At 36.2% G+C, this 21,919-nt stretch overlaps 1 protein-coding gene across 1 annotated transcript in view; it reads right to left on the bottom strand.

Moving 5' to 3' along the window:
- The window catches only part of NRK (Nik related kinase), a 163,809-nt gene that overhangs the window by 15,770 nt on the left and 126,120 nt on the right, over positions 1-21,919 (bottom strand). Inside the window, exons 15-21 of the mRNA XM_065900975.1 lie at positions 14,248-14,315; positions 11,988-12,082; positions 9,157-9,254; positions 7,730-8,094; positions 5,857-6,190; positions 2,597-2,783; positions 1,996-2,151 (exon numbers count right to left, since the gene is read on the bottom strand). Coding sequence (XP_065757047.1) covers positions 1,996-2,151; positions 2,597-2,783; positions 5,857-6,190; positions 7,730-8,094; positions 9,157-9,254; positions 11,988-12,082; positions 14,248-14,315 — 1,303 coding nt within the window. The remainder of the gene's footprint in view (positions 1-1,995; positions 2,152-2,596; positions 2,784-5,856; positions 6,191-7,729; positions 8,095-9,156; positions 9,255-11,987; positions 12,083-14,247; positions 14,316-21,919) is intronic.

Here is a 21,919-nt window from a genome sequence, read left to right as displayed (position 1 = left end):
TGCCAACAGAACAAATTTATTTTCATTAAAATATTGAAGATAATACCCTCTGTCAATATTCTACTGGCTGTGTCTTGTTTGCCATCACACAAATAGAACTTTATGTATATCTCAGCACCTTTCAGTAGTGTCCCAAAGTTTATAAAAATCAATCAACCTTTTTGAAAGTTACCATTAAATATAAAATATGCCTAGTATATATCAAGCCTTCAATTCAGTTGATTTCTCATTGCTAACTGTAACATGGTTTTAATGCTTTTAGAATAATTGCATGTAAATTGTTTTTAACTTGAGTGATTCTGTGTTCACACATATATTAAAAAAACTTATATTGCTAAATGCCTATAAAATTAGTTTCTACTTTCATGTATTTACACTCCTACACTCTGTTATTTGTGTGCTGGCTTTATTCATTCTAATAGAAGCACTGTTTATACACTAAATGAGAAGACTAAAATAGCAGATTGAAGTAAAGTTAGAATATACTTCAAATGGGGGTCAGTCTCAAGATGGTGGAGTAGAAAGACCCTGAACACACCTCTTTCCATGGGCATACAAAAATTACAACTATTTACAGAGCAACTGTGTATCAGAATGACCTGAAGACTAGCAGAAAAGATTTTCCACAACTAAAGACATAAAGAAGGAGCCACAACAAGATGGAAAGGAGTGGCAGAGATGTGGTTTAGTAAAGACCCACACCCCAGGGTCGATGACTCATAAACAAAAGGGATATCATAACCACAGAGGTTCTACTCAAGGAGCAAGGGGTCTGAAACCCACATTGGTTCCCCAGTCTGGCGGTCTGGCACTGGGAAAATGAGTTCCTAGAACATCTGCCTCTGAAAATCAAGTGGAGCTTATGTTCAGGGGAGCTGGAGGGCTATAGGAAAAGGAAATTTCATTCTTACAGGGCATGCACAAAATCTCACATGCTCCAAGTGGCATGACGCAGGGCAGATGCAGTAGTGTGAAAGATGCCTGGGTCAGAACCACTTGTTGTTCTTAGAGTATCCCCCTGGAGAGGCATGAGGCAACTGGGACCCCCCTGAGGACTGACACTGGCAGCAGCCATTTTGGGGATCTCGGTCTACCACATTGACACATATTATAATCTTTTATTTTTCAAAATATAAAATCACAAATGATAAAAATGAATTACTAGATATTAAGTTCATCTCTGGGTAGTTGCCTGACTGGAATGATAATGAAGTAAACTTTGCTTTCTTGTTATCCGATACATTATATTAGTAGAACTTTGAGGATGGCTTATTTTTTTCCAAATTGTTTAATCCACATAACTATAATGTTTGCTACACTGCTCTATTTTTAATTTAAAATTCTGTCTCCTGTTCAATCATACATTAAGCAAAGTCTATGAAACTGAATGTAGGAGGTTGGCATTTATTTGGGATTTTTCCCTTCCTTGCATTCATCTATTCTGTTTCATTTATGATTCAGACCCGCTTGAGGTAAAATATTGTCTCAGCATTACCAATGTGGTTATAATTCTTCTGTAACAAAGGGTTGAAAAAGTCTATCAAAGTTAAGATATTACACAAGGAACTTTCTCTACAAATCCTCAAGATATTTTAAAAACAAGAACCTGAAGAAATTTCTTGTAATATCTCATTAGGTATTATATGTTGCATTCTGCCCAAATTAAAAATACTAAGCTTGAATTTTCAAATAATCATAACCTAGTCCAATTTTATATTTTAGCCAAGTTAATTTGGGCCATAAAGAAAAACAGAATAAAAAGGGTAGGAAGTAATTCAAACAGCAAACTGCATTGAGTAAAAATAAATCAGCAAATAAATAAATAAGCAAGTTAACTACTGTGTGTGTATATGTATGTGTATATATGTATATACTTGGAAATGGTTTTTCAATAGCAAACACATGTTTACATCTATGATTTTTCACAAGTTTGCTATATAGATAAAAATATATTCTTTAAAGTATAACAACTCAGTTTTAAGAAACAAAACTCACCCCACAAAGAACCACAGCAGATCTCAGAAGTGAATTCTTTTTCATACATGTGGATTAGTGGTTTTTTACATTCAGGAGAGACATAGAGTGGGTTAACATTGACTTCAGAGGGTTGCTTAGATGATTTCTCAGGTACTTCCACTAATCCAGCATATACTGTGAAGAGAAGATATTGAGAGAACTTACACCATATGCGCTTGAGTGTTTCCACAAATGAGACATAGCTTAGAAAAATTCCTTTTCCTTTACTGTATTTTATTTTTTTATTGGAGCTATAATTTCTATAAATCCTAAACCATCAGTTAACACAAATCAAGATGGTCAGAATACATTTCTGAATATGAATATACTTCAAGTTACTGTGATTAAATTGCAAGTAAAATCCAGATGAGGGACCCAATTTCTCAATTGTAGTTCAAATTTAGGTGCCATAAAGACTAAGTGAAGAGTAGATTTAAAAATATATATACATCCATCTGAATTTATGTCAAATGAGTATCAGAATGATTTGATTCTTTTCTGATAATGAACCAGTGGTCAAACACTGTATTTAATATGTGAACAGACTGCAGCATTTGGAGATTATATTAAATACACTTACAGATGGTACTGGCAAAGTCAGCATTTGCAGCCCCTTCAGAACCTTTGGAAGGAGATGAGTGGCTGGCAGAAAAACCTGATTCTGTTGATACTTCTGATATGTCCATAGTGTCATTCTCATCACCAGGTGCTGCAGGTGCAGTGCCTGAGGCAACGGCATTTGAGGCTTCACTTCTACCACCTGACTCCTAAAAGATGATTAAAAATTTATTTTGACTTTATTAGGAAATTAACAGTGAGAGAAATATGATATGCCTAGCGGTTATTTGAAAAAGAGAATACAAAATTTGTAACATCTTATAATTCTTTATCCTTATAAAATCCACATTTACCAGTAGAACTCAACAACGTTATCAAAAAAGAAACAGGGCTTCCCTGGTGGCGCAGTGGTTGAGAGTCCACCTGCCGATGCAGGGGACACGGGTTCGTGCCCTGGTCTGGGAAGATCCCACATGCCGCGGAGCGGCTGGGCCCGTGAGCCATGGCCGCTGAGCCTGCGCGTCCAGAGCCTGTGCTCCGCAACGGGAGAGGCCACAATAGTGAGAGGCCCACGTACCAAAAAAAAAAAACCAAAACTAACTAACCTATATTGAGACAACTGATGCCAAAGTAGAAATTCAAGGAGCATGAACTCCTTAGCTGTATAATTTGCGGACCTAAAATTTGTGGAGTTTTTACTATGCATTAGATACCCTGCTAGGCATCTTATTTACATATTGTTGTGAATCCTTGCAACAACCCAAAAAGTAAGTAAGATCATCTCCATTTTACTTACAAGGAAACTAAAGCTTAGCGAAGTTATATAATTTATTCAAGGTCATAGAGATAATTAAGAGGATCAGTTTGAAGCCAAAGTCTGTTTGATTCCAAAGCTTACATTCAGCTATGCTATGGTAGATTCAATTCCATTTTGTCAAATGACAAAGCTAATGATGGAAAATCAACTAACACAAATTCAAGAGTGTGAACATGCTTCAGTGAAAATTTAGCCAGATTCCATTAACTTACAGAGAAGAAATTCAAGGATAAAAGTCACAAAATGTGACAGAATTTATGTGGGATGCCATATCCTGTGGAAAAACATACCAACAGTTTTTGGTAAGCCTGTTTGCTGATAAGCATTTCTTTGTTTCTAAACAGTGATTGAGACAGCTGTGCTGCCCTGTCAAAGACTTGTTTTTATGACCTTTCCTGCCACAAAAGTGTTGCCGCATAGCAATGGGAGATCAGCTCCGTGCTTTGTGACCACCTAGAGGGGTGGGATAGGGAGGGTGGGAGGGAGGGAGACGCAAGAGGGAAGAGATATGGGAACATATGTATATATATAACTGATTCACTTTGTTATAAAGCAGAAACTAACACACCATTGTAAAGCAATTATACTCCAATAAAGATGTTAAATTAAAAAAAATAAAAGATTATCTCATCCTAAAAAAATTAAAATAAAAAGAAGATCCATTTACTCTGTAAACGTCAAAAACATTTCTTAAGATAACTGGAGATAACCAGGGGTGCTATGAAAACTGTGCTGGGACATCCTTTTTAAATGTCTTTAATTAAGATAAGTAGGTAGGCAGTTAGGTAGGTAGGTAGTAGGTAGGTAGGATGGATGGATGGATGGAAAGATAGCTAGATAGACAGATAGATAGATAGGTAGATAGATAGATAGACAGATAGAGAGGCAGACATAGATACTTTCCCGCTGATGTTGCTTTCCCATTGGAAACCATCTAGGGAGTTTCCTCCTTCCTTGTTTTCTTTGTTTCCTTCCTTCATTGATTTCTTCCGTAATTACTGTATGCCTGCCATAGACAAAGCCCTAGGTTGGACCCTGGGATTGCGTGAGTAGGTAAAGAAAAGTAATCAAGGATGGATTAAAAATAGTTCCTGCCTTTTAGGAGTTTACAATCTATCGTGACAGAAGAGCAAGTAAACAAATAAATAAATTACAAAGTCATAAGTACTAAAATAAAACGATGGGCAAAATGCTTGCAAGTGCAGATGAAGGGATGTGTAATTCTGCCTTGGGAAGTCAAAGATGATATATGAGTTGGATCATGAAGGATGACTAGTTCACAAGCAGAGAAGAGGTAAGGGGAAGCCTTATAGACAAAAGGAAGTGCTTGAACATGGTCACTAATTCATGAAAGAGCATGGCATCTTCTAAGCTAGTTATGATAGGACAATAGGCTGGGAAAATAAATTGGCATGATTTTTCCTTTGTCTGGAATCTCATCTCTGTTTTCAGATATCCAATACTCTCCATTTGTCAAGAATTAGTTCAAAACCCACGTGTTCCAGGAAATCTCTGTGATAATTCCTATTTATCTAGCATATGTGAAGCTACTTGAGTATTTTAAAACATATCTATAAAGTCTGTAGCTATTTTGTGAATGACAAAATAATTGTCTAAACACAGTACACTACTTCTGTTTTAAATTGTATGTGTTAACACTTCCTCAAATAGTTAAAATAGAAGATAACAATTCCACTCCTAGATATATAGCTCAAAGAATTAAAAAGAGGGACTCCAACAACTGATATTTGTATACCAATGTTCACAGCAGCCAAAGGTGAAAACGACCCAAGTGTCTATCAACATATGAATGGATAAACAAAATGTGATATATTCATACTACAGAATCTTATTCAGCCTTAAAAAGGAAGGAAATTCTGATACATGCTACAAAATGGATGAACCTTGAAAATATTATGCTAAGTGAAATAGACAGACACAAAAGGACAAATATTGTATGATTCTGCCTATATAAGGTACCTACACAGAAAGTAGAATAGAGGTTATTAGGGACTGGGGGGAGGGATAATGGGGAGTTAATTGTTTGTTTGAGATGATAAAAAATTTCCAGAAATGAATAGTAGTAATTGTTGTAAAACATTGTGAATGTACTTAATTCCACTGAATTGTATACTTAAAAAATGGTTAAAACATAAAATTTTATGTTATGTGTATTTTATCACAATAAAACCTCCCAGAAAAATGTATGTGTTAAGAGGCACTATCCCAAGCATGTGATCTGAGTAATAAAGGTAAACAAATAAGATAATTTTGTCCCTGGAAGAAAATAGGAACCATCCAAATTAGAAGAAATAAAGATCTATCTACAGCTATAATTAAAAGTCTTTAAGGCTTTGGGATAGAAGTTTAAAATATATTTGTAATGGCTGGAAATATGACATATCACATGAAGAAACGCATTCACAAGGAGAAGAGTTCATTCTCCTTTTCAAATGGCGCATTACCTCTGGTTTATGTTCAAATTCCTGGGATGCTGGTCTCTCCAATACTGGATCATTTATCTCTGAGCAATTTCCTCCATTGAGTTCAAGGGCTTCACTCTCTTCATTGGTTCCACTGACTCCCTCATTTCCATTACTCTCTTTGCCTCTTCTTCCACTGCCTGTATTGGCTCTGTGTCCTTCATGGTCTCCAATGGCTTCACTGCCCCTAATGGCTGTACTTCTTCCGTGGCTTCTACTAGCTCTCTGGCTTCCATTGCTGCTGAAAGTTCCTTCCCCTCCATCACTTCCATCTTTACCATCTTGCTTGTAGCTTCCACCTCTGCCACAGCTTGGCCTGATAACAAGATCTAATTAATGATAGAAAACCACCCAACAAAAACATATTTGAAAGTCAACAAATGAAACAAAATTAGTATGCCTTACACATATGTACTATCTCCAGGCATGTTTTTGTTCTATGTGAACACTACTGGTATGATATAGATATGAAAAATGTCCCTATGTCTTGTCAATCTTAAATATTAAATTAACACCATAGCCACTGTCAATTCCCTGGCTGCATTTGGATGGCAGATGGAAGAGAACTTGCATCCTTTATTAGGAACATGTGTTAGGTTAGTAGCAATAATATGTTTTATTTTCTTAAACCGTAGACTACTTCATGCATTAGCAACTTCACAGCCACATGAATGATCAAGCCCATATTTTTGGTTCAACCACAACATATTTAAATAATTCTTATAATATATGTAATTTATGTTAATTTAAACATGTGCCTTTATTTTCTAACATGTGTATTGTCCGCTTTGCAACAGATTTCCATTGATTGTTCTATTATTATCACCAGGAAGTTCAGTAATATAGATCTCATTAAGATAGTCACTTAATTATTTGCTAAGAACACCAAGCTTAGCAAAATGTCTCAATGATCTTTTGCATAAGGGACAACATAAATATGTACCTATGATAATTCTAAAAGCAAATGAATTTGAGAACGGAATTCCTGGTAGATTTTTAGTTGGCAAAAAAGAAAAAATGTTGAATGAATTGTAGTCTGTTCTGTCATGTATATCCCCAGTAACATTTGAAAATTAACAAAATAAAATATGGACTTCAATATTATGAAGCAAACAATTCTCCCACTGTTAATTATTTTTCTAAAAATATACTATATTAATGAATCACCTTTGAGAGCAGTTTAAATACAAACCATAAGCACATGTAAATAAGAACACACTGGCTGCTTATAGAGCAGGAACAAGTAACTATATATATATATAGCATACTGGTGGTATGCCAAAAACACTACTTCACTAAATATTACCACTTTGAGCAGCTACTCTGTAAGAAGATAAAATTGAACGAGCACTGAATTTAGTTAACAGCAGTTTTCAGAATCCCAAGGATAATGCTATGTTAGTAAGTTGGAGCTTAAAACTATCAAGTGAGTATCATGTTTGCACTTCATTTTTCTCAGCAAATTTAGAGATTTTGTTCACAAACATCAGGGCTTCAACTTACAATTATTAATAGGCACACTACTTAATTTGTCAGCCCATTTCTCACACTCATTGTGTTTTACAGGGTAGAATGATTCAGTAGCATTAATTTTAACAGAAACACCCAGACAGCTCCAGTTATAAAGAACTTAATAAATAGTTGAATGCTAATAAAATATAGTATTACAAGAAATGCAAAATTAAGTGTTTTGCATTAAAATAATTTAAAATCTATTGTTGAAAATCAACCATTTACCAACATGCAAGTGCAATTCATTCACCCTCTTGGTAATAAATTTTGAAAGTAAACCAAAGATGCAAATAGTTTTGAAATGATAAAATATGGATAATGCAAGTAATCCAGAAAAACCAACCTTGGCCAACTAGGAGCATCATCACGATTATTGCCTTTGTCATCAACAACCTCATCATTGTCATCATCATCTTCGTCTTCACCAGCATCATTAGCCTGATCAACCTGGTTATCCAACTCATCACAGCTATTGTCATGGTCATAAGTATCTTCATAAGCATCATTAGAATCATCATCATCACCATCAGTATCAGCACCAGCATCATAGAGTTCAACATAATCACCATCCTCTTCAGGTGGCTGAATGACAGGTGCAGGAGTTAACCAATCATTCCGGAAGATTTCAGAGAGTGCATTATAGCCTACCCATTCATTTGTCAAGTAAACGGGGGGTGATATTTTTCCTACTTTAAATCCATCTGGAACCTGTGTGCACAAGAAAGGTTAATGTAGTCTCTAGTAGCCTTTCATTTTCTTCTAGATTGGAAAGCTTCCAGGCTGATAATATTTTAAAATGTATTTTCAATTGAAATGAAGATGTTCACTCACTATATAGAGCCAACATTTTTGTGAGGATGAGCTGCCAAAACCCAAACCTCAGGCTATGATCATTAATGGCCTTTCTGGATCACACAGGGCAAAATTTACTCACTTTGTTTTATATTAGTCCTACTTATCTGCTGAGAACTAGACATTTGGTTTTGGTGCTGGAGAAGAGAACAGATGATTTAACATTCTAGAGAAGACTATCACTTTTTTCCTTTTGCTTTATCCTTTGATATTGGGATTAGCTCTTAAAATTGATATGTTAATTTCTCAGCTCTAGTTTTATACAACATAGGTTGTATTAAAGTAATGTAAACACTTCTAAGAAGTAAATTCATATAAATTCACCTTTAAGTATGGTATGTGTCCTATAAGCAACCTCTGAGCAATCTGAAAGGGGTGTATGTGTAGTAGGGTAGAGGTAATTACAAAAGTAAAACAGAATGATCTGAAAGCACACTGCAAAAATAATTAGAAGGCCTTTTTATTTATGAAATTAGAAGGCATTTTATTTTTTGCTAAATGTTTTATCTTTATGCATTGCCTCATCATCCACGAAATGATATTAGACAAAAACTGAGCATCTAAACCTTACTCCTTAATTTGAGATTAGCTTCTACAAATAGCTTTTTATCACTCCTCTCCCGAATATGTTATGACACAAGAATGTGAAAGTAAAATATTTTATGATAGATTAAATGTTTTTATATTTTACATTATAAAACATTTTACATTAAATGTTTTTACATCGATTAAATTTAATTTCTAGATTTCATATTCTGCATACTGACATACCAATAGAAATATATATTTGAAAGATTAATTTAAAAACTGAACACTTTAGCCTTTCCCTCGAATGAAGATGAAAATATGTAAGTTAAAAGAAATTGAAATTTAAAAAGAACAGATATAAATTCTTTAAGAGTTAAGATGGAAACCTACATGGATGTCAACCAGCAACCTCTGATCAATAGTAGAATAAGGTGGTGATGACTGGGACCTCCTCCTGGTCACAGGGCTCTCTTCCTCAGAAGAAGATTCTGTGGAATGCCAAAAAGACATAAGTAACAGTTTTGATCACAGCCATTGACTTCATTTTTATAGTGTACCAGTTCAATCCCTTGGTATTTTTCTTGTAGCCTCTTTCCATTCTGGAGATATCACTTGGTAAATTCTTATGGGGCTAAGATCCTATGTTCTGTTTTCACAGCCAGTGACAGGCTCAAGGTTTGTTCTGTTAGACCTGCATGGCTTTTTTTTTCAGTATTAAGTGTACACTTGCTAGGTATTTCTCTCTATCTGTGTAACAAGGTACACAATAAGACTGGTATACAGATAGTCCCATGAAAAAAAGAGAATGTATCAAGAATAGGAAGGGCTGGGTGGTATTTCTGGCCTCCCATACTAACCAGTAGAAAAAAAGCCCAACAGTATACTAGAAGATGATGGATTAGACAAAACTTTCAAGAGGAGAGTTGACTCTTGAATCTTAATCCCCCAATTTCTACTCAATGATATATCTTCAAGTATTTCAATACAGTTGAGAAGTGAACAACTGAAAAGTGGCAGATCTTAGCCTTTTTTATAAAGCCAGGAACCCTTCTGTAGAAGCTCTCTGCAATAGAGCTTTCTGTAGTAATAGAAATGTTCTGTATCTGCATTGTCCAATACAGTAGCCACTATCCACACATGGCTATTGAGCATTTGAAATATGGCCAGTGTGTCTGAGAGGTTGAATTTAAAATTTAACTTCATTTTCGTTTTAATTTTAATAGCCACATTTTGCTAGTTGTATCACAATGCACAGCTCATTTCTATAGTGTAAATATTTCCATTTAAAATGCAAATTTGTCTGGATTAGAAGTCTGGATTTTTTTTTTTTTTTTTGCGGTACACAGGCCTCTCACTGTTGTGGCCTCTCCCGTTGCGGAGCGCAGGCTCCGGACGCACAGGCTCAGCGTCCATGGCTCACGGGCCAAGCCGCTCCCGCGGCATGTGGGATCTTCCCGGATCGGGGCATGAACCCGTGTCCCCTGCATCGGCAGGCGGACTCTCAACCACTGCGCCACCAGGGAAGCCCAGAAGACTGGATTTTTGATATTAAGATTTGTGGTATAGTAAATAACATCTGTGGTTAAAATAGAGTGAGAATATTTAGGCTCAAAGATCAGTAGATCTGGGTGAGTGTACTTAGAAAAAGCTTCACTAAGGGGCCCTCAAGTCCCTTTTTATGGTTTTTGTGTGCTTGGAATTTGAAGATAAATAGTACTATCCCTTTTTTATTTGCAGCCTTGATACATAGCCAAAATATTGACACTAGAACTCAAAAAAGCATGTATTTGAAAACATTTCTATCTTTTGAGAATATTGTACTGAACACATCTTACACTTTATGTTCACATCTTCTGACACTGTTGTACTTTTGCAATTTATTATCTTTCCGTAGGAAACTATTTTCTCTCAGGTCTTTTGGTGTATCATTAGGCTAAGTAAGAAGTTTGGGTGAATGTCTGAGATTTTGAGGCAAATTTGTAGTAAGGTGTTCTGATTTCCTGCATCATGAAGTATTCAGTCTCATGGGAACTTCAAATCATCTATGTAGCACACACAATAAAAGAACAGAATTTTAGAGCTAAAAAGAACTTTAGCTATTATCTACCCAGATACTCTCCCTTTCTCCCTCCCACCACTGTTCATAAACGTTTTGGGGCCTATTCCAGAGTTTCCTTATTTCAAAATATACAATATGAATAAACCTTAAAGTTTTAGCTGTTTCTTCAGTATTAGCAAAATTAACCCTAGTCAAACCAGAAAGATTCTGGGGAAAAAAGTCCTAAAGTTTCTCTTCACACAGGCTTATCTTATTTCTCACAAGATAATATTTCTGCACAAGGGGACACTACCATTTAAAAGAATTATGCCATTATCTGAGTCTCCTAAGAAGAAGAATGGGGTTTTAAAATTCAGGTCTTCGACTATATGATTTTCATACAGTGTACCTATATATCCATTTAATTATTGACATTTTAATAAAATCTATATGCTATATTTTACAGACGACTTGGGGACTCAGTCAGGTATTTTTCCCTTACTTAACTTACTTGAATTGCTTAAAAGTAGATAGTGCAAGATTTTATGACCCAGGGCATAACTTTTCACTTTGTTTATCTGATATGTCACAAATCTATAATTCATTTAAACTCTCTCAAAAGTACATCATAAAATAAAATACTTATTTGAAATTCATATCACAGTTTGTAAAGTTATTTTCTATGATTTTATGGATTAATTTTTCATTTTGAGTAACTACATTAATTTTTAACATTTAAGAGATACTGTATATATCTTACTTTGGGGAGGTGAAATAACAAACATAAATAAAACACATGCCCGCAACTACTCCATTTAATATTTCAATATTCTAAAGATTGCCTATAAATTTTAGCCTGTTGTAGAAGCCTCTCTCAAATTCCTTTTCCATATTTTTCACACATGGTTTAGAAACTAAAGCTGACCCCCCTCCCGCCTCCCTAGACACATTCTTAACTACTACCCAACTGAAAGAAGAAACTTCAGAAAAATTACTTTCCATTTCTCAAAGGTCATCACTGATCACCTAATTGCCAAATCCAATGGCCTCCTGGTCTTAATCTTACTTGGCTTCCCTGACACTATTGATTCATTCCTTCTTGAAATTCTTTCTTAACTTTTGCAAAATAAACTATTAAACATTAACTCCATTTTGACTGTTTAAACTTTGTGCTTTGAATCACCTGATGCTGCTGGGCAATTTTGAGGATTTTGTGAACTTCTTTGTCTGATGTCAATGGGCTTCTGAGCTTGTTCCAAAAGAGACCGCTGAGGAACACTAATGAAAAGACAGAAAAGCATGTGTCACATCCTAACATTCATAAAGGGAATGTACAACTCCACATCAAGACCAACAAAAGTTTTAAGTATATGGGTATATATCAAACTAAAAAGAAGTAGAGCTTAAGTAATATTTTCCAATTTCCCCAGATCTGCTGTTTTATCTAGAAGAGAGAAACAATTTCCAAAATATAAAAAATTGTCTTTATACAAGTATGTTTCCTTCACATATATATTTATTTCTAAAAAGTTCTATGAACTTTCTTTAAGCTAATATTCAGACATTATTGCTACCTGGGTAAAACAGCAAGAAACAAATTTATAGTGTATGTGAGTATTTTAACATGATAAAAACTAAGTTATTTTTATGTTAAATATTCCATTATTATAATCCTGATTTCAAATGCTTGGAATTTGTGTTTTTTAATGTTCTATTCCTAATTTAGATACATGGATAAATAGATAGGACACTTTAGTTTTCACTATTCAAATTCAGGGAATATTTAGAAAGTTTCTTTGGACCAGTTCTGCTAAATTTATAGCTGCTTTGGAATTTCTATATAGGAAGGACTTTGGTTATTGATTTAGGCCTAGAATAGACAAGAGTCTTTTCTATGACCCCAAATTTCAGGAAAGACTTAAGTTTAAGTTAAATTGATTTCATAAATATAACCATATTTAAAGTAAATATATATGCAATTCATAAATTCAAAACCCTTTTTTGTAACAAGAACAACCAATTCCAGTTTAGTAGCAATATTGATTTTTATATACCCCATGCTTAACAGTTATATTGATTTTATATCATACCCCATGATACCAAAACAGATACACAAAACTAAACTGATTTCTCCCCCTTTGTTGTCAGAAGGATCATGACAACTCATTCATTGAATGCATAGTAAGAGAAAGTTCCCAATCTTGCTTTAAAATTTTTCAAAATTTCTGCACACCAGTTAAATCTAAGGACACAAATACATGGGGGTTTTAAAGAATAATAAGATAAGAATATACATGCTAAATACTATCAGGTCTATGCCATCTGACCATACTGTCCAGAATCTTGAATACAGTAAGTACTCAAAAAGTATTTACTGAATGACTGAGTGAATGAATATAGGTTAAGTTCTCTCCACTATGAGTTGGAGTTGGAAGGGGTATGATTTTCAAGGAACATCTAAATTAAAATTTAGCATTCAAAAAATATGTCATGAAGAACCTAGGAGTAAGACAGGAATAAAGACACAGACCTACTAGAGAATGGACTTGAGGATATGTGGAGGGGGAAGGGTAAGCTGTTACAAAGCGAGAGAGTGGCATGGACATATATACACTACCAAACGTAAAATAGCTAGCTAGTGGGAAGCAGCCGCATAGCACAGGGAGATCACCTTGGTGCTTTGTGACCACCTAGAGGGGTGGGATAGGGAGGGTGGGACGGAGGGAGATGCAAGAGGGAAGAGATAAGATGGGAACATATGTATATGTATAACTGATTCACTTTGTTATAAAGCAGAAACTAACACACCATTGTAAACCAATTATACGCCAATAAAGATGTAAAAAAACCCCAAATATAACACATTGCATACATCTAAAATATGAAACATGATCTTTGAAAATTACTGAAGATTATCAATATTACAGAGTTAAAAATTACAGTGACTGGTATAAAATATTGCTATAATATTGAGTTTTAGATTTGATTTTCCCTATAGTTTATTTTAGGTTTGCCCATTCTGTGGCATTAGGTTCTGAGGTTAGCGATTGTGTGTGTGTTTTACCATGTAGTACAACACAAATATCATGTAATTGAAGTGTACATGATACACATGAAATTTCACATCATTTTATTGTAAATTACTAATTGAACGCTTTCCAAGAATTCACTGCTGTTTGTGTTATTAAATTGTGAATGTTACCAGCTAATCATCAAACTAATTAACACTGAGATTGCAGTATGTCTAAAGGTGAAAGATCTAGTTAATGGATTGTTGCAGTTTTAAGGTTTTAAATATGGGCCGGTGATATCATTGATGACTATGTTGTCAGTAATATTTTAGTTTTGAATTCACACAGAACTTAGTATCAAATAAATAAGCTTTAATTTCCCATATGACAGTAAATCAGAGTAATCTGAATATAGAAATCAGAGACACATACCTTGAAGAGAACTTGACACGATGTACACGATCCTGGTTGTAAGGCATAGAAATAGATCTCTCTTGAACCTTAAAGATACAATGCAATACTTTGGTAGAATTCTGAATCATACATTTTTTGAATTATTAATTCATGGGAAAATGTCATTCTTCACAAAGAGATATTTTCTTAAAAATCTAGCTTATAAAATCTGATTTTCATAAATAGATTGTATTTCATTATTACTTACAGTATAACATTAGAACTACTTAACCATAATTTTTGAATATATCCTTGAATTTTAGTATAACAACAGATTCTGGAGATCATATAATAAAACACCCTCATTTATTATTGAGGAATCTGTATCCCAGAGATGGAAAATGACTTTTCTAAGAACTTTACATCAAGTCAAAGGATATCTTTAATCAGACTGTAGGTCTCCCACCTGCTAATTTAAAGTTCTTTCTATGTTTTCATGTTACTTTTTATACCAAGTTCAAACTTCTCACTCACTCACCCTTTCTAAAGCTAATACTAGATTTTCAAAAGTTGTAACACACATACACATCACTAAAAACCTCTCAGGAGTCTAAAGTATTCCTTCTTTATTTAAAAAAAAATTTATTGGAGTATAGATGCAATATTGTGTTAGTTTATACTGTACAGCAAAGTGAATCTGCTATATGTATACATATAGCCCCTCTTTTTTTTTTTTTTTTTTTTTGCGGTACGCAGGCCTCTCACTGCCGTGGCCTCTCCCATTGTGGAGCACAGGCTCCGGACGTGCAGGCTCAGCGGCCATGGCTCACAGGCCCAGCCGCTCTGCGGCATGTGGGATCCTCCCAGACTGGGGCACGTACCTGTGTCCCCTGCATCGGCAGGTGGACTCTCAACCACTGCGCCACCAGGGAAGCCCCCCTCTGTTTTGGATTACCTTCTCATTTAGGTCACCACAGAGCATTGAGTAGAGTTCCCTGTGCTATACAGTAGGTTCTCATTAGTTATTTTATACATAGTATCAATAGTGTATATATGTCAATCCCAATTCATCCCACCCCCCCTTTTGCCCTTGGCATCTATATGTTTGTTCTCTATGTCTGTGTCTCTATTTCTGCTTTGTAAATAAGATCGCCTGTACCAATTTTTTTCAGATTCCACATATGTGTGTTAATATACAATATTTGTTTTTCTCTTTCTGACTTACTTCACTCTGTATGACAGACTCTAGGTCCATCCACGTCTGCACAAATGACCAATTTCGCTCCTTTTTATGACTGAGTAATATTCTGTTTTATATATGTACCACATCTTCTTTATCCATTTCTCTGTTGATGGACATTTAGGTTGCTTCCATGTCCTGGCTATTTTAAATAGTACTACAATGAACAATGGGGTGCATGTGTCTTTTGAATTATGGTTTTCTCTGGGTATATTCCCAGTAGTGGGATTGCTGGGTCATATGGTAATTCCATATTTAGTTTTTTAAGGAATCTGAATATTGTTCTCCATAGTGGCTCTATCAATTTACATTCCCACTAATAATGCATGAAGATTCCCTTTTCTCCACATGCTCTCCAGCATTTATTGTTTGTAGATTTTTTGATGATGGACATTCTGACAGGTGTCAGGTGGTACCTCATTGTAGTTTTGATTTGCATTTCTCTAATAATTAGTGATGTTGAGCATCTTTTAGTGTGTGCGTCGGCCATTTGTATGTCTTCTTTGGAGAAATGTCTATTTAGGTCTTCTGCCCATTTTTGGACTGGGTTGTTTATTTTTATTGATACTGAGCTTCATGAGCTGTTTGTGTATTTTGGAGATTAATCCTTTGTCAGTTGCTTCATTCGGAAATATTTTCTCTTATTCTTTGGGCTGTCTTTTCGTTTTGTTTATGGTTTCCTTTGTTGTGCAAAAGCTTTTAAGTTTAACTATGTCCCATTTGTTTATCTTTGTTTTTATTCTTATTACTCTAGGAGGTGGGTCAAAAAAGATCTTGCTAAGATTTATGTCAAAGAGTGTTCTGCCTATGTTTTCCTCCAAGAGTTTTATAGTGTCTGGCCTTACTCATCTTTAAGAAAGTATGTTTTTTTTCACTTTACAACTTGACTGTAATGTCATAATCAGAGTTCCAAATACTTTTCAATTCTAAATAAATTAATTTTTATTTTATTAACTATTCATTCATCTCATACAGCAAAAGACTCAAGAAAGAGCACATATAATGATCCAGCTTCCATCAGCAGTGCAGATATACCTTCTGCCAGCATTAATATGTAGGGCCATGGAGTGTTGCCTTGTCTAATTTAATTTTATATCTCTAGGTTTCTCCTCAAAATAGTTTTTAGCTACCCCCCAAAATAGATCATTCTGACATTCAACAAGGCAGTCATATTAGATTCTTTAGAAAGGAAAATTCAACATGTTACAATAAAAAATAAATTTAGCATTTTCATGCTGATAACATCATGCTATAGTTTCTAGAAACTATAATAACCTTACTACACTTTTTTTTCTCTTATGTAGTAACTTATCAAGGTTGTCTTTATACTCCAACAGACAGATACATAAGAAGTGAGAAATGTTGTCAATCGTTCACATGTTTTGTTAATGAATGTTTCCAAATACAACCAGATGTTTGGCAATATGCAGGATAAGCATCTGACTGACTTTTTCCACTTTTGATTCAGATAACTGGAATCATATTGACCAAGTCTAGGCCTCCTGGTTCATGAAGCTGATCTCAGAAAGTTTATTGAAACTAGTTTACCAGAGGCCAAAATTACTCAGAAGAGATAAAGGCCAAAAATAAGTAAGGCTAATGCCTAATATGAATTGACTGTATTTGTTCTGAAAAATGGGGAGAAGAAAATGAGTAGTAAGAATAGCATATGTTATGGCAAATGATGTATTCCAAATCAACCAGACACAGCTCATTATATTTTGGGCTTAATGTATCATGTTTATAGTAATAATTCTTATCTGGGAGTAAGAGTAAAGTCATCATTTAATAAGGCAGAGAGGGGGACACATTGCCTCTTGTAATTAAATAATAAAATCCAGCCTATGTTCCTTCTGCCAGTAATTAGTATTTATAAAGCAGTACTCTGTTATTCATTTCAGAGGACTTAGTATCAGAAAGAACATATTTATAAAGGATGGACCCAGCAATCCCTCTACGGGGCATATACCCAGAGAAAACCATAATTCCAAAAGACACATGTGGATAGCTTCAAGATGGCAGAGGAGTAAGACATGGAGATCACCTTCCTCCCTACAAGTACATCAAAAATACATCTACATGAGGAACAGCTCCTACAGAACACCTACTGAACGCTGGCAGAAGACCTCAGACTTCCCAAAAGGCAAGAAACTCCCCACATACTTGGGTAGGGCAAAAGAAAAAAGAAAAAACAGAGACAAAAGAATAGTGATGGGACCTGCACCTCTGGGAGGGAGCTGTGAAGGAGGAATAGTTTCCACACACTAGGAAGCCACTTCACTGGCAGAGATAGGGGGTGGGCGGGGGGGGGAAGCTTCGGAGACATGGAGGAGAACACAGCAACAGGGGTGCTGAGGGCAAAGCGGAGAGATTCCCACAACAGAGAATCACTGCTGACCAGGACTCACCAGCCTTGGAGGCTTGTCTGCTCACCTGCTGGGGCGGGTGGGGGCTGGAGGCTGAGGCTCGGGCTTCGGAATTCAGAACCCAAGGAGAGGACTGGGGTTGGCTGCATGAACACAGCCTGAAGGGGGCTACTGCACCATAGCTAGCCAGGAGGGAGTCTGGGAAAAAGTCTGGAATTGCCTAAGAGGCAAAAGACCATTGTTTTGGGGTGTGTGAAGAGAGGGGATTCAGAGTACCACCTAAACAAGCTCCAGAGATGGGCGCGAGCCACGGCTACCAGCACATAACCCAGAGACAGGCATGAAATGCTAAGGCTGCTACTGCAGCCACCAAGAAGACTGTGTGCAAGCACAGGTCACTATCCACATCTCCCCTCCTGGAAGCCTGTACAGCCCGCCACTGCCAGGGTCCTGTGATCCAGGGAAAACTTCCCCAGGAGAACACACGGCGTGCCTCAGGCTGTTGTGATGTCATGTGGGTCTCCGCCGCTGCAGGCTTGCCCTGCATTCCGTACCCCTCCCTCCCCCTGGCCTGAGTGAGCCAGAGTCCCCAAATCAGCAGCTACTTTAACCCTGTCCTGTCGGGGCGGGGAACAGATGCCTCATGCGACCTACATGTAAAGGTGAGGCCAAATCCAAAGCTGAACCCCAGGAGCTGTGCGAACAAAGAAGAGAAAGGGATATCTCTCCATGCAGCCACAGGAGCAGCAGATTAAATCTCTACAATCAAATTAATGTACCCTGCATCTCTGGAATACATGAATAGGCAACGAATCATCCCAAAATTGAGGCAGTGACTTTGGGAGCAACTATAGACTTGTGGTTTGTTTTCTGCACCTTATTTGTTTCTGGTTTTATATTTATCTTAGTTTAGTATCTAGAGCTTATTATCATAGGTAGATTTGTTTATTGATTTGGTTGCTCTCTCCCTTTCTTTATATATATATATACATATATATATATTTCCGTTGTTCACCCTTTGTGAGTGTGTATGCTTCTTTGTGTGATTTTTTTCTGTATAGCTTTGCTTTTAGCATTTGTCCTAGGGTTCTTTCTGTCGGATTTTTGGGGTTCTTTTTAGTATAGTTTTTAGCACTTGTTATCATTGGTGGATTTGCTTTTCAGTTTGGTTGCTCTCTTCTTTCTTTCTTTTATTAATTACTTTTTATTTTTAAGAATATATATTTTATTTTTTATTTTAATAACTTTATTTTATTTTTCTTTCTTTCTTTTTTTCTTCCCTTTTCTTCAGAGCCATTTGGCTGACAGACTCTAGGTGCTCCAGCAGGTATCAGGCCTAAGCCTCTGAGGTGTGAGAGCTGAGTTCAGGACATTGGACCACCAGGGACCTCCCAGAGCCACGTAATATCAAATGGTGAGAGCTCCTTCAGAGATCTCCATCTCAACATGAAGACCCAACTCCACTCAACGACCAGCAAGCTACAGTGCTGGACACCCTATGCCAAACAACTAGCAAGACAGGAACACAACCCCACCCATTAGCAGAGAGGCTGCCTAAAATCACAATAAGTTCACAGACACCCAAAAACACACCACCGGATACGGTCCTGCCCACCAGAAAGACAAGATCTAGTCTCATCCACCAGAACACAGGCACCAGTCCCCTCCACCAGGAAGCCTACACAACCCACTGAATCAACCTCACCCACGGGGGGCAGATACCAAAAACAACAGGAACTGTGAACTTCTAGCCTGTGAAAACAAGACCCCAAACACAGTAAGTTAAGCGAAATGAGAAGACAGAGAAACACACAGCAGATGAAGGAGCAGGATAAAAACCCACCAAACCAAATAAATGAGGAGGAAATAGGCAGTCAACCTGAAAAAGAATTCAGAGTAAAGACAGTAAAGATGATCCGAAATCTTGGAAATAAAATATACAAGAAATGGGCTTCACTGGTGGCGCAGTGGTTGAGAGTCCGCCTGCCGATGCAGGGACCATGGGTTCGTGCCCCAGTCTGGGAAGATCCCACATGCCACGGAGTGGCTAGGCTCATGAGCCATGGCCGCTGAGCCTGCGCGTCCAGAGCCTGGGCTCCACAATGGTAGAGGCCACAACAGTGAGAGGCCCGCATACCACAAAAATAATTTAAAAAAATACAAGAAACGTTTAACAAGGACCTAGAAGAACTAAAGAGCAAACAAACAGTGATGAACAACACAATAAATGAAATGAAAAACTCTCTAGAAGGAATCAATAGCAGAAAAACTGAGGCAGAAGAACGGATAAGTGACCTGGAAGATAAAATAGTGGAAATAACTACTGCAGAGCAGGATAAAGAAAAAAGAAGAAGAGAATTGAGGACAGGCTCAGAGACCTCTGGGACAACATTAAATGCACCAACATTTGAATTATAGCGGTCCCAAAAGAAGAAGAGACAAAAAAAGGCACTGAGAAAATATTTGAAGAGATTATACTTGAAAACTTCCCTAATAATGGAAAGAAAATAGTCAATCAAGTCCACAAGCACAGAGAGTCCCATACAGGATAAATCCAAGGTGAAACATGTCAAGACACATATTAATCAAACTATCAAAAATTAAATACAAAGAAAAAATATTAAAAGCAGCAAGGGAAAAGCAACAAATAACACACAAGGGAATCCCCATATGGTTAACATCTGATCTTTCTGCAGAAACTCTACAAGCCAGAAGGGAGTGGCAGGACATATTTAAAATGATGAAAGGGAAAAACCTACAAGCAAGATTACTCTACCCAGCAAGGATCTCATTCAGATTCAACAGGAAATTAAAACCTTTACAGACAAGCAAAAGTTAAGAGAATTCAGCACCACCAAACCAGCTTTACAACAAATGCTAAAGGAACTTCTCTATGCAGGAAACACAAGAGAAGGAAAACACTTACAATAACAAACCCAAAACAATTAAGAAAATGGTAATAGGAACACACATATCAATAACTACCTTGAAGGTAAATGGATTAAATCCTCCAACAAAAGACACAGACTGGCTGAATGGATACAAAAACAAGACCTGTACATATGCTGTCTACAAGAGACCCACTTCAGACCTAGGGACACATACAGACTGAAAGTGAGGGGATGGAAAAACATATTCTATGCAAATGGAAATCAAAAGAAAGCTGGAGTAGCAATTCTCATATCACACGAAATACACTTTAAAATAAAGACTATTACAAGAGAAAAAAAGGACACTACATAATGATCAAGGGATCAATCCAAGAAGAAGACATAACAATTGTAAATATTTATGCACCCAACATAGGAACACCTCAATACATAAGGCAAATTCTAACAGCCATAAAAGGGGAAATCGACAGTAACACAATCATAGTAGGGAGTGTTAACACCCCACTTTCACCAATGGACAGATCATCCAAAATGATAATAAAAAAGGAAACACAAGCTTTAAATGATACATTAAACAAGATGTATTTAATTGATATTTATAGGATATTCCATCCAAAAACAACAGAATACACTTTCTTCTCAAGTGTTCATGGAACATTCTCCAGGATAGATCATATCTTGGATCACAAATGAAGCCTTGGTAAATTTAAGAAAACTGAAATCTTACCAAGTATCTTTTCCGACCGCAATGCTGTGAGACTAGATATGCATTACAGGAAAAAACTTGTGAAACATACAAACACATGGAGGCTAAAAAACACACTACTAAATAACAAAGAGATCACTGAAGATATCAAAGAGGAAATCAAAAAATACCTAGAAACAAATGACAATGAAAACAAGACGACCCCAAACCTATGGGATGCAGCAAAAGCAGTTCTAAGAGGGAAGTTTATAGCAATACAATCCTATCTCAAGAAAGAAGAAACATCTCAAATAAACAACCTAATCTTACACCTAAAGCAATTAGAGAAAGAAGAACAAAAAAACCCCAAGGTTAGCAGAAAGAATGAAATCATAAAAATCAGATCAGAAATAAATGAAAAAGAAATGAAGGAAACAGTAGCTGAGATCAGTAAAATGACAAGCTGGTTCTTTGAGAAGATAAACAAAATTGATAAATCACTAGCCATACTCATAAAGAAAAATGGGAG

Source organism: Phocoena phocoena, chromosome X, assembly GCF_963924675.1.
Source record: "Phocoena phocoena chromosome X, mPhoPho1.1, whole genome shotgun sequence".
In the NCBI taxonomy this organism is placed as follows: Eukaryota; Metazoa; Chordata; class Mammalia; order Artiodactyla; family Phocoenidae; genus Phocoena; species Phocoena phocoena.
This window is presented reverse-complemented; position numbering and strand designations above follow the sequence as displayed.